The sequence below is a fragment of the Apus apus genome, chromosome 1 (assembly GCF_020740795.1).
Source record: "Apus apus isolate bApuApu2 chromosome 1, bApuApu2.pri.cur, whole genome shotgun sequence".
Classification (NCBI taxonomy): domain Eukaryota; kingdom Metazoa; phylum Chordata; class Aves; order Apodiformes; family Apodidae; genus Apus; species Apus apus.
This window is the reverse complement of record NC_067282.1, coordinates 89165712-89180477: the sequence shown is the minus strand read 5'-3', so window position 1 is coordinate 89180477 and position 14766 is coordinate 89165712. Positions and strand designations below refer to the sequence as shown.

Below are 14766 nucleotides of genomic sequence, written 5' to 3'. Positions count from 1 at the left end.
GGAATCTCTGAAGGATGTATTACTATACTAGTGTTTTATATTGAAGAAGATCTGTAGACTAGACTACATACATCTATCTAGATACATATATCTGGAGACAGGATTAAGCTGGCTTTGTAATTTCGATTATTCGAAATGCTGCAGTGATTACTTTTCCAGCAGGGTGGATTATACAGCTCTCCTGGTGGCACAGCAGGGCTATTGAACACCTTTGTTCTCCTATGCCTTTTCTTGCTCCATACACAGCACATCTGTATGTTCTAGGCTGGCCAGATGCCGTATCACAAAGTATATGATGCAGAACGGGCTATAAAGTAAATCAGAAGTTTGGTTGTAATCATAAAAACAATTTATCTTGGCAATAGTACACAGAATTCTTGGTGTTCAAAAGTACACCATTACACACATACCAAAAAAAAGTGTGTTAAGGAGTAAACCCCACTTCAGGGAAACTATTCTGTTCAATAGCAAACATGACACTCTCGACATACTTCACAGTCATTTTCATTTCAACAGATCTATGAGGTGAAACTTAACTTCTAGGGAATGTAGCATTTATTCCATTAGATTCTTCATTATATAAAATATAGTTTTATTTATTCTCTAGGCACAGAACTATAGTATCAATGTAATTACACCCCTTCAAACAAGCAAAACTCTGATATTCCAAGGTTCAAATATCACTGTTCCATTTTGCTTACTAGGTTTTATCTCCACACAATTAAGAACTGGTATTGCAGACCTTTCATTGTGGCACAGAAATGCAGAGGCTGAGAATCTGCTGCTATAAAAACAATTAATTTGTGTCTTTTCAATATTATGGTAGCATTATAATTTCAATATTATGGTAGTATTACATCTTAGAATAAGATGTAAGAGTGAAAGTAGGTGAGTCATATTTTAATCCATGTGATTTTCAAGTGTCAAAAATCTCCTGAAAAACAGTAGTTTCAGGAAAAAGATGATGCAGTTTATTCCACCAGCACAATAATTTCCCAAATATTCCTCCACTGGGGGAACTGGATAAACATCTAAAAATACGCATGTGTGTCTTTTCCTTCCAGAGATGTAAATATGTCATCAACTGTATTATTCACTGGAGATGGCCCATTTGTCAACATCACCAAAGCATCTAACCACAGCCTAGTATTTACAGAAAGGTGAGTAGAGTGAGGCTTCTTCCTCATACAAAGGATAGCTTAAAGAATGGTGGTGATAATTTATATATTAATTTCTATCTCAACCTTAGCTGAGAGGTAACAAGATTCTTTATGAGATCTGGACTATAATCATATCTAGGTTTTATTCTATGCTGAATTCTGTATAACATTGGACAACTAACTCTTCCCTCTTCCATTCTTGTCCATCTATTGTAAACGTAAAACGAGAGATGCTTCCTACATTCTTAGCTAGCATTCAGTAGAATTTTATGTGAGTCCTTATACATTTACTGTCAAAATGATAAATAGTGCTATTTTTACAGAACATTATTTATCTAGAAATCTCTAAATTATTAAAATAATAATTTGATAGTGATAATTATATAATAAAATAATAACAAAATATTAACAAAATAATTAATAACAATAATAAAGTATAATAATTAAAATTAAGTGGTATTCACCACCGGTTACATAGTAGTTAGCACACCAGGTTCTCTCTGTAATCAATACAGAAAAAGAAGCACTCCAAATTGTAATCCATCAAGGCATCTCTGGAAATATAATGAGTCACATTCTATAGTCCATTTACTTTATTGATATAGATATAGGACAGACAGGTATCTATATTTAGAAGAATCAGCCCCACTCAAAACCTACTTCTGGATTTGTCTCCACATTTAGAAGTGAATCATTCTAATATTTTTCAGTCCAAATATCACCTGAAGTGATTCTGAAGGGTCCGACAAACTGCTACATTTTCTTGCAGGTTAAATGAAAATATAACATTAGCACAGAATTACATTATTTGGAAGTTCTGAGATTTACAGTACACTTCCAAAAGAAGAAAGGCTTGCCATTATTAATTTTTTTAAAAAAATAATAATAAAATCACTTCATTTCTGCTTATAAGAGGGCTTACTATACACATTTTCCTAGAATCCCACCAAAGCACTGAGGCAAAAACCTACTAATTGCTAAAATATTGAATCCATGTTGAGAATGGCAAGAGTCCATGTTCTTTCAGGTTTCCTTTATAAACATAACACATAGTAAAAAAGTAGGAGAGAATTCTTTATTTGGTCTGCTGTATTTTATCCACATGAAAAAAAAAAACACCACATTTTAGGTTTTAATTATACTGTTAATCCCAGAATGATCTCATTCTCACTGGTGGTGAAAGTATCTTAAAGTAATGGAATATCATTGCATGCTTTTATTCTTTTTTCTTGAGTGTATGTCTAAACCAGCATTGCCACAAGAGATCTTAAAGAGCAGTAATTATTTAAAAATGTATTCTGTTAATATCTATTAGATACTAAAAAGTGATTAATGAAGGAGGAGATTATATAAATTCATTCATTTTAGTTGCATTTCTGTTGCAAAAATAGCTATCTTCTACCGTGTTTCACCTGGACAGCTGATAGGAATAATTTTACAAGGTGAAACCATTACAGATTTGCACACTTTTTTTGTTCATATAATGAATGATGGAAAGATCACGTGGGTTTGATAATTTAAAAACCCAAATTCTTTACATGAATAAATTATCAAATTATAAAAGTTGTTTCTCACATTGCCCTCAGTCTTTATTCAAACATAAGTACCCCTGAAGCAAAGGAGGGCACATACAACAGGGCTTGAGTGCTGTGGTGGCAGAGGCAGCAAAACTTTTCCTTGAAGTCCTTAGATAATGTATTCCTTATCAGGGTAGCTTTGTAACAAGGCAAAATCCTGCCTTGAAGGTATTTGTGAACAGATTACACTGGCATAAGTGCTTTTGCCACTGCTAAGTGAAGTTCATACTCAGAGATGTCCCAGCTAGTCCAGACTTCTGCCCAACATGCTGCTGCATGGGTGACACTGAGAAGCACACAGGATAGGTATTCAACACACGAAATACCTCTGCTGCCTTTTGGACTCTCCTGTGCTGACCAAGAGGCAGCTGAGCACTGGTGAACTGAAGTGCAGTAACATACAGTACCACTGACCACTCTTTTAAAGCCAACTGAAGGAGCTTGGTCAAGAGTATTTAGTTGCTATGAAGTTTATGCAGAAGATGGTCTTGGTTTCCTGTGGGTTTATGCATTTTTGGTTGTCCTCCTTTATTTCTGGCTCACTACCAAAGGGCACCCTTATGAATTCAGTACAGATTTGAATGGAAATTACAGAATTTGATTTCTACTTTTTAAATCACAGCTTTAAAATTACATACTTATCTTGAAGTGAAAAGTCACTGTAGGACATTACTCAGGGCTGGAGATATATTCCATTCTTAACCCTTTTCTAGTGAAGATTTCACTGGGGAGGTGAGGGGTGGTTACAGTTCCCACTTGCCCTTCTTGAACCACTCTGCCTTTTCAATAATGCTGGGTCACATCATGTGCTATTTCCCTCACAAAAGATAACAAATTTCAAAGCAAAAATAGTTAAGAATACATAATACCATCTCACATTTAAAGTATCTTTCTCTTTTTCTATTTAAAAATTATGTGGAAATACACACTACAAACAAGCCTTTAACAGATTTTTGGTTTTTTTTCCTCTCTGATATATTTCTGTGTGTTTCAGATTTAAATTGCTAGCACACACAATGTTCCAAGTGTTCAGATTCATTACAAGCTATGAAGATAATCTTAAAACCTCTGGGTATCAGAAATCCTTGAGCAGTTTTGATCTGTGGTCTTGTGCTCTTCAGACTCTGGCTTTATATCTCTGCTAAATAATTTCTGACCCTGTATACACAGCTGTGTATTTTACAGTGCATTATAATCTTAGCAAAAAGATACAGTGATATCAAACTAACCTCTTAGATTCTTTGGTCACACTGATCTCTAGTGGTAAGTTATTGAAAATATCTCATAAAGTAGAAAAGATACCATATGCAGTTTCAATGTTATTAAGAATCTGTCATAGATTACTCATTTCCCTAAAAGACAAGGGGAGTCTACTTTTATTTCCATAACACACACAAATTAGGTGTCCATTGAAGAGGAATACGTACATTTAGTATTATATAATACATAATGTCTATTTATATTTTAAAATATTTTAAGCACATAGGACAAAATACTGTATTTAACAGTTTGATACTGATCAACTAATGTGTTTATATTTATATATGTTCACATACATTTATGTATGTGTTTATGTATGTATGTGCTTATTTGACATTCATTTAGTGTTACCCAGATACTTGTGATTTAATTGCACTTTCATTCCAGAGAACAGTGCTTAAACAACCTGGTGGTTCATCTGCAATGTAACATTAAATGTAAGTACACATATCCTGGGAATATTTCACACAGAAATCAAACTATTCGGTCCATAAAGCCTAATGTTTATAGTTTGAATTGGAAGGTTTGAGTATGGACTATAAAAGCTATGCTCATAATGATATGAGCACAGGGAAATTTACAGTCTTTAATTGTTTTCAGAGTTAAGCATAGACTAGAGATGGGTATATACTGACAACACATATATAAAAAATACAGTATGTGTGAGGGAAGAACACATTAAATCCAAGTTATAAAGTGGCAACTTGATTTCAGCTGTAAAACACCAAAATTTTTCCACAGTAGTAGTATTTTTGAGTAGCAGTTCAGATACTACAAAGCCTACTTTTCAAAGAATATTAGCTAGTTTATTAAAACAATCTACATTCCCCTAAAAATCTAGAGTTTTTACTTTTTTTTTTTTTTTATTTTAGGTTGTGGAAGACACCTGGTAACTCAGAACAATGGATCAAGGATTGTAGGTGGAAGTGATGCCAGAAGAGAGGCTTGGCCTTGGATAGTTTCACTCCATTTTAATTCCAGACCAGTTTGTGGAGCTTCACTTGTCAGTGATGAATGGCTGGTGACAGCAGCACACTGTGTATACGGGTAAAGTTCATTGCACTCAGAAGCTGACACATTCTGATACTCCCACAATATGCAAGTATCCAAACGGTGAATAGTCATCAGTAAACCTGGGTTGCAGTATGACCTGAGTTATCGATCAGTCCTGTATAGGGCAAAACACACTTTCAAAGGATCATACTGAAATCACTGGTGAGAGGCACTTTTTAGCTAGTTTCTAGATGTTTAAATGAATATAAATTCACAAGTGCCTCTTCTCTCCACTGACTCCAGGGCATCTTTCCAGTGAGCTGAAATGGCCACATGACATCCATGTCATGTCTTTTTTATTTTAATGAGGGTGTAACACTTGTTTTATGTGCATGTTCACTAAGGAGGCATCAGATTATGAATAACTGGTGACACTGATGTAAAAAAATAACAACTAGCTCACTGTGTAATTGCTGTGTTCTGAAACACTTGTGGGCTCAGCTAATGGCTCCTTTACTTTCTGGTAAAATCTCAGTTTTTTCTTTCAAGCAAAGAATCATGGAAACTTTTCTGAACAATGAAGAATTGCACTTTAAGTATATTGTATTAATACTGAACATTTGCACTTAAACCTCAACTATTGTGGGTCTCCATTAATTAGTTCAATCTCTGCCAGTAGGATAAAGGATAACATCATACCTCATAAAGGTAAACTCAGTGTTGTCTGCTCCTTCTGTATATTACCATAGATTGATCAAGATTTACTGTGCATCACTGGAATTAGCCTTGATTTATGTGTGTTTATGAGGCAATATTGGATATCCTCTAGATGGAGTTATTTGTACCATTAGAAGAAGTGATGCATATTTAAATATTTTCTAGGGTTTGCTTCCATAACATCTATAATAAAAACAAGTGCTGTAGAATACATATAGAATCTGAAATTGTAAAAAAAAAAAAAAAAAAAAAAGATACATTAATATTCAAAATTAAAGAAGAGCTTTAATTATAAATAACTACATAGCAAGGCAGTGGAGACTATGCCAATAGATTAACTTTGCCTCATTGCATGACACGAGATATAAACCACACAATATAAGAAGGGCCAAGACCTCTTAGTTTTCACACAATATATCCACACCTGGTCCTGGTGTGGTACTTCCTTTTCACTTAAATCTCTTCTTATTATCCTGACTTTGCCAGAATTTTCCTAAGTGGGAGCTTGCAGTTTCATACTTTAATTCTGAACATTTATCTTAAACACTCCTAGTTTAGAGCAAGATAACCTCCTGATGTCAAACCAAAAGATCAGCAGAAACCAATTCAGTAAAACAACTGGGCTGAAAATATATTTTTGAAGCTATGAATTGGTTGAACATAAAATAGTAAATAATTAAGTTATCTAACTTAAATACAGCCTCAAACCAGCCTGTATAGCTCGACAACAACAACAACAAAAAAGCAGATTACATAATATTTTGTCTTACCATATATTTTTAGATTTAAATTAAAAATTTAAGAGATCGGTTTTCCGAGTCTATGAGCTTCAGCATTTCTAGAGACATTTTAGACCTAATATTCTTTAGATATTCCATAAAAATTTTGCAACTGGGACAGATATTAATTGCCTGGTGGGCAGTTAGCAGTATTCCTTACAATGTTTAAAGAACATAGGAATTTAATTAATGTGTTTTCTTCCTCTGCACTACTGTCTGATTAATTCTTTATAAATAATGCATTAGAAACTTAACATAAAAATCAACCACATAATTCTTCAATGTGGATGTTTAAGATAGTATTACTATCACAAAATTGTAAGCACATCCATTGCATTTTTATTATTATTTTTATTTTTTACAAAATGTGCAAATGCTATGAATTACCATGAAGTTAGATTAGCATTTTACCAAACTTTCATAAACCATTCATAATTGTGAATATTCCTTGCATCTTCTAGGAGGCAATTAAAACCATCTCAATGGAAAGCAGTTCTTGGCTTGTATGACCAATCACATATGACACAGCTTTCAACAGTAGTTCGAAACATCAGTCAAATAGTTATAAATCCTCATTACATGAAGAATATAAAAGATAGTGATATTGCTCTCATGCACCTTCAGTACAAAGTGCAATATACAGGTGAGTTATTATTTTCCCATAAACCAGATTTACTCTATTATGCAAAACTCTAACTGTGCTAAGCATATGCGAGTAACGGGGTAGCTGTACATTTTTTACAACTAATTGTTCTGGATTAAGTCCAATACTTCCTGGATATCTTGCACAAAACATAGTTTGGACTACTGAACATTTTCTTATGTTACTTCAAAAAAACCTAAATACGGGGAAGAGTTTGAAATTGATTGCTTTTTTCTCATTCACAGATTACATACAACCTATCTGCTTACCAGAAAAATCCCAACAGTTTTTACCAGGAATTAACTGCTCCATTGCTGGCTGGGGTACTATTATGCATGAAGGTGGGTCCTCTACCTGGAAAATTATGACAGGCATGAAGCTGAGAGGGCAAGCTTGCTCCTGATTCCACAGACACTGCAAAGGTCTAATAGTTTAGAGAGGTATTTGTCCATATGAAAACTTAAGAACTACCCCCCTCCACTGTTCCTACTCTAAAGCAAAGTAATAGAGTTATAATATATTTATTTAAAACAAAATACACATATGTAAGATCATTAAATTATGAAAATCTTATTGCGTCCCCTTAGAAGTTATGATGACTACTTTTGTCAATATGAAATAAGTACATCTTATTTCCAGATATTGGGGGGGCAATGAGGAAGATTTGTTTTTCTGATAATTTGTCAATTATTTTCCCCAGGACTCAAGAATACTGGCTGTAATGTGAAATGTATGTTCTGTTTGTACATCACATGCTTCAGATTTCGAGTCTCTGTGAAATAATAAATATGCCATTTCACTTCCATAGTCACTTGTACACATTTGCTTCTACATGTTCAGAATAAAATTGCATTTAATTTTTTTTGTAGGAATCAGTAACATACATTTTTATAAGAACATTAAGTACTCAAAGTTACACAATGAGTAGTAGGGAAACACCAGACAATCCAAGCTCCTAAACCATTAATTATCTTTTAGATCTCCCCACAGTGAGTTCACAGTCATTGATTTTAGTAATCTTGATTTAATTATAACCAAATTCAGTCCCATTACACAAATGAAAGACAAGTTTCAGTTAATGAGCACCATTTAATCAGTGACTGTGTTACAGGGGTATAAGCCTGAATTATGCAGAGGTGAGGCAGGGCTTCCTGCTGCTCAGTGGTGTGCCCAGCATGCTGGAACAGGACCAAAATCATTGGTGTTCTGAGCAGGATGTACATATTTATTACAGTGGGTAAACGAACTTTGTATTTTCATCAGGTCCCACTTCAGATATATTGCAAGAAGCAAAGGTCCCTCTCATTTCAAATGAAAAGTGCCAACAATGGATGCCAGAATATAGTATTACAGAGAATATGATCTGTGCAGGATACGACACAGGAGGAGTAGACTCATGTAAGGTAAATACAAGCAATCCATTTCCACTGCTAGCATACACCACATTTAATAAATTTCTCCAATAATTAAAACGAGGACAATCAGTGTCCATGAATGTAATTTCTGCTACAGTATTTCACCCATTTAATCCTCTGTTGGGATACCAGTTGAAAAGATAAAAATGTACTTTGTTTCATCTTGACATAAACAACCATGGGGGGAGATAAATATGTAGACTGGACATTTTCTATACTAGGCTTTGGAAAATTACTGTTGAATCCATGAAGAAATGAGGGACATGCCCAAGGAAAAGCAGAGTACAAAGAAATAAATACCAGATAGACTGAAGTCTCAGAGATGCTTCATGCAGGAAAGAGAGGGAGATGAATGATTCTTTCTCCAGAATCTGTAGACTCTGGAGACCTTTTGTAAGTGGACGCCACAGTATTTTGGAGAGGCTGCCCTTCTGCACCGATCTCCCATGCAGGGATCTCGTTTTAATCCGTTCCAGCTCTGATCGTAACACACTGCTTCTCTTTGAGGACGTAGTCACAGTTGACTGTCACCTAATTTTACTTCCAGCAATATGGAGTCTGTGGCATGGAGACTGGCTGGTTCTTCTCAAGTCTGATGAGAAGCACTCTCACATAACTGCTCTTGCTTTGGCCTCACAACCTAAGCTTTCATCAGGTGCAGTGACTCTGCCTGGTCTAATCTAAAAGGAGGCATGTATGCAAGCCTAATTTCACTAACCATTCCTCCAGCCTCTGTGGCTTTCCTCTTTCCTTTTTGATTTTTGAACCTCATACTGAAAAAAAGCAGTGTAGCACCATAGGCTGATAGAGAGTACAAGTGACCAGCGTTGTGATCAATGACCATTCAACCATGAGCAAAGAAGACCAAGTGAGTCCTGATAGTACTTTAGCCTTTAGACTGCTGTCAAAGCATTTGAACTTTTGTGGATGCCCTAGAGTTATGGGCTGAAGTATTTTAATGGCCAAGTTGTTGCAGAACTCTCTCATAAAGTTCCATTCACAAGGTCATGAGAAGACACAACAATACTGGTTCAACAAACTCAATAAACAATGAAAAATAATAAATTGTTTTCCTTCTCATCAAAACTCATGGCTGACTCATTCCCCACTCAGGCTGTGATATTAATAAAATTGTGACTCCCACCATCTATTGCAATGCTACATCTGCTAAACTATTGAGAAGGAGAAGTGATAAGAGGGCTCTTGGCTCTTCTGACAATCTCACCATCTTTTTCTATAAATATGAAATTGCAGAAATTCTGGGGTACCTGAAAACTGAACTGCATTTTGGCTTAAGAGATTCAACCAAAAAATAATCCTACACTTTTACTCATGTTTTGTGAAAGATCAAGAGTTAAACATAAAAATAATAAGCAAAATAAAATTTAAAAAAACCCACAACATTTGAAACTCAGTCCTGTACTGAAAGATTGATAAGAGCTTATGATCAAATCCTTTAAAAAAGAAAAAGCAATTAACTATCTGAAGAATTTTTCCCCATGGAAGAATTCAAACTGACCTTGCTTCTGGTGCCCAAGACATACCGGGATACAATGCCTATGATTAAGAATCAACAGAAACAAAACATCATAAACAGGCTCTGCTTCTGAGATGACAATGTTTACTTTAAGCTTTTTAATTTCATATTGCAGGGGGATTCAGGTGGCCCTCTAACATCTGAAGATGGTAACAAGTGGTTTTTGGTTGGTGTAACATCATTTGGCTACAAGTGTGCACTTCCCAAGCGACCAGGAGTGTATGCTCGAGTCACCGTGTTTGCAGATTGGATAAAAAAAATAATCTATTAGCTTAGTATTTTTTAATGATATGAACATAATTTAAAGGTTGAGAGTAAGCCATTGTACAATGATGTAAACCAAATGGGCATTCCAACCTCACATTTAGAGAAACCTAATAAATATTTAAATTTTGGAGAGGAAAATAATTGTGAACACCATTACCAGTTGAGAGTAATATTTCAAAACAGCTGTTGTAGTTTTTTTAAGAAATAGTTTTATCATTCCATTATTTTTTCATACAAGAACTGGGGGAAACAGTTTCTTTGAACGCCAGAGCATTAAATGCACAGTGGAAGGCGTTCCAAAGCATGCACAGTAAAGTTTGCAAACTGCAAATGCTTTATTGAAAAATGGTCTAAATGATTCATTTGAGGACAAACATAACCTGTTTTTTTGTTTTCATTTCAATGTGCATTTTCATTTCAATGCACAGTCAACTCTTCTCAGTAATCTCACCACGGTTCAAAACAAAGGTATATGTTAAGTGGGCTCTTAGGAGTTTTCCTGTCTTGTCTATTACAAAAAGCCCTGGAATGAGGCTTATGGATTGTGCATAGGGGCTGATCATGTATCATGCTGCTTTCTAATGAATACACTGAATGTAAGCCAAAAGTTCTCTTTTATGTAATTAATTTGGAATTCATAGAGTTAAATAAGTACCGAATATAGCTTTTAAGTTTTCTCTTTAGGCAAGCATTTTGGCACTTATTCAAGCAATTATAGATACATGCTTATGCACCCCAGCATAGACTCACAATACTGTAACTTCCTCTCATAAAAAGTAAAGTATTTTTAAAATATCTGACAATCATGAGAACCGGTTATTCCTGGTGAATAAGCAGTAATAGGGTTCCTTTTAAATATTACATTATTTTTCTGTACTGGTAACTTTTAATACAGATTTTGTGCTTTGTATAAAAACTATCATGATAGCCCATTACAGCATTCTAAAAGGTAAAGAATATGAAGGGGGGGAGAAAAAGGGGGTGTTTTTTATAATCTTGAGCTCTTTTCTTAACAGGTTGCTATTAAAATATAATTATCTACTTATTAGAATGTCTTAATTCAGTGGTCTCTTAATGTTATTGTACTATGATGCACTTCCTTTCTTTCTATTTTCAGCCTAGTGTAGGAATTGAATATATTTTAAATTCCAAAGTACTGCATGTAAATACAAAATGCATTCTAACTTATTGTATGTGTATATACACATATGCACATAGATGTATGATTTTTGTAAGGAGTTCCCACACCTTGTGCTTACAAGGCTGAATGCAGGTATGAAGTGTTGAAAATACAAAACTAGCTTACAAACGCAGTCACTGATATAAAATATAATATAAAGTCCCAAACTGTTCTTAGGTCTTCATAAGCATGAGAGGACTAGGTCCAGATCAAAACATTTAGCTTTATCAATACATCTGTGACCACAAGAAACAGACAGATGTAACTAAACCAGAGAGAAGATAAAAGCTGCTTTAGACACCTTCTCTTTCATATCAACCACACAGTTTTTAACACTGAAGTGTTAAAGTTGCAAATCCTATCTTTCGTAGTAGACTACTGTTTTTCCTATTAATCTCCTTCACTTGAAAACAGCCAGTAAAATAAAGTGCACTCTGCTATCAGTATAAATTGATTCCAATGAAGCAATTAATGTCAAAATGCTTAATTAAAATGTGACATGATTTCTGAATTATTTACCATACATCACTATTGTAAAAGGTATTTCAGTCTAATAATGAAATACAAGAGCCAACTCATAGCAGATACAGCTACTGTAAAATGTGCTTCCCAGAAATGCAATACTATACTTTATTTATGTGTATTTTCTGCTTCCCAGAATGCAAATCATAAATGTATTTTGAGGTATACATTAATAAACCATCCCCTCAGACTAAAAAATTTCTTATTTTAAACTCTGGTATAAAAAATTACATGTAACATAGAATACTGTAATTAAAAATAAATGGTTTGTTTCAACTAATTTATTTTTAAATAAAACTAACATAATCTTTGTCAACCACATTCTAACCTTCATTCAGCATTCCATTTTCATTACTCTGTGGAGAAAACAGTCGTTATGTTAAAACATGTGGACAGAATGGATTTTTGTCAGTTGAGTCACAGGTCCAAGATGCTTTAAAATAGGCAGTAGAAGCTTGATGCTGATTACAATTGTTTGCACCTAAAAAAGTTTAAAAGACTGAAGACAAAAAAAGAGCCTTCTCTTTTAGATACTTCTTGCTTGCAAAAGGCCAACAGCACTATGGGGAAAAAAAAGAAAAATTCTATTTCCTGGGGACAATAGGGGTGGTAGGACTATATTGTTCTTAAAATGCCAAACTGAAGCCATGCCATCCACCTGAGGACTAGCTAAGATTTACTGCTCATACTGAAGTTCCTTGCCTCACCTACTGCTGCTATTTGGAAGAGATTTAGAGAGGCAGTGAGCAGAAGGGAATATGGTCACCAGGAAGGGACCCCATAGCTGTACATAAAAGCTAACAAGCTTATTCAAAATGGCTCTAGTTGACATGCAGTTGGAAATAATTTTCTTTTCTCCACTCTGTAGAGTTTCATGTGAATATAAATGACAGAGAGAGTTGTGGGGGTTCTTGGGGGCTTTTTTTGTTTTCCTTTTAAATAGCAATTCTGTTGCCACTAATGGAACATGTCACATAAATATCTAATGCTCTTTTCCTGGAATCCCCCCAAAAATCCAAAGGAAATACTAGCATAAAGTCTAATTTCTAGGTAGTTGTTCTGCAAGTGTGAAACATACCTATCTTTCCCCCTTTCCTCTTTTACCCTCATTCCTGCCTCCTTTTTGTGTGTAGAAATAAAGGAAATACAGATGTAAATATGTGTATATGTATTTGTATAGTTTGCATGGAATATGATCATCTACTTAAAGATGGAAGGCATAAGACTAAGTTTGATCTGTGCACAGCTTATAGTCTTCTACATAGGATTCTTAAGATTTACATTTTTACTTGGTATCTAGGAACAACATTCTACACAAAGGAATACATGGAAGGAACCTATTTCCATCTCCTAAGCAGGTGATGTGATAGGGAAATATTTTGTCTTAGGGGAGTTCAACATTCAAGACCATAAAAAAAAATAAAATACTGCCTGTTCCCATGAAAGAGGAGTTTCTTGTCCTCAGTTGAGTGAAGCAATGCTTAAGTCAGGAGAAAAACAATTCTTGTCTTGGTAATCATGCAGGATCATAGTATTTTCTCTCAATTTACAACCACTAAAAAGAAAATTGAAGTGAGGGACTGAGCAAAGGAAGTTGTTTCTGACTGGAAACTCTACAGAATATTGTAAGTAGGAATAGCAATATTTAACCTAAACTACAGAAGAAGGCTTCTTCCAAGAGGAAGTAAAAACATGATGTAACCGCAACTTTAAGATGCTTCCAGAAGTTTTTCAGCAATAGCACTGCAAAATTATATTAGTGTTATTGAACTTTAAATGGTGCAGGTTTGTTGTTGTTTTTTTTTTCCTTTATTCAGAAAAACAGATCCACATTTGTCTCTGAAATTTAAAGTTGTGGTCAACATCAGCTAGCACAGTGTAGCCAACCCAAACAGCAACACATTTTTACTCCTGTCCAGCTCTCCCCAACTTTCACCCTGCAGTAGTTTTGCCTCTGTATTACTGGAAAGCTGACTAGCTTGAATTTGTGCTCTTGAACTCTTGCTGCAACTGCCCTTAACCATCTGCTGCAGCATCAGACTGTCACCAACAAATCAGACAGAGTGCTATTGCTGTCACCCCAAGATTTACTGCTAATGTCTGGTAGGACCATTTTTAGCAGAACACAGAAAGCTCTTAAGGAACCAAAGAGAATGGACATTAATGATGTTAATAATAACTCTAAAATACTTTAAATGCATTGAGCTTACCTCTAAATCTGTCTATCAATTAATATATTTAATGCTTTTCTAGCTAATAGCTTGAGTACTGTTGGGATCAATCTACTAGTTTCACTTCCACAAAAAGTAATGTCTTCTCTTTGGCCTAACTTGACATTATTTCTAACAAACTTTTAGCTATATTTAAATGATCTTTAATGTCTTTTACATAGATTTACTGAAACAAGTATTTTTAATCTTAAACTCTCATCTATTGTGATTTTTTTTTTCTTCAGAACAAGTAAAAAAATATAAATTACTTCAATCATAATTAATGACCTCCTTCAAAGGACACCTCATTAATGAGGTATCACTTGCCAAGGGATTTATGTTGACCTTGGACCCAAGTCAAAAGGCTATAGTCATTCCCTGGTAAAGTGGGTTTGTTGTGGTGGCTATCTCTGTTAGTGTCCATGTTAACATGTAGTAAAATAATTTGTGTGCCTGAGGATAAAAAACTGTGTTAGGTGAGCAAATAAATACTAAACAAATATTTT

The 14766-nt window shown here is 34.6% G+C and overlaps 1 protein-coding gene across 1 annotated transcript in view; it reads left to right on the top strand.

Moving 5' to 3' along the window:
- Positions 1 to 10352, top strand: part of TMPRSS15 (transmembrane serine protease 15) — a 59706-nt gene extending 49354 nt beyond the window's left edge. The window contains exons 20-26 of the mRNA XM_051613703.1: positions 1065 to 1160; positions 4385 to 4434; positions 4870 to 5044; positions 6948 to 7129; positions 7375 to 7470; positions 8393 to 8532; positions 10197 to 10352. Of these exons, the coding sequence (XP_051469663.1) occupies positions 1065 to 1160; positions 4385 to 4434; positions 4870 to 5044; positions 6948 to 7129; positions 7375 to 7470; positions 8393 to 8532; positions 10197 to 10352 (895 nt within the window). The remainder of the gene's footprint in view (positions 1 to 1064; positions 1161 to 4384; positions 4435 to 4869; positions 5045 to 6947; positions 7130 to 7374; positions 7471 to 8392; positions 8533 to 10196) is intronic.
- The last annotated feature ends 4414 nt before the right edge of the window (positions 10353 to 14766 follow it).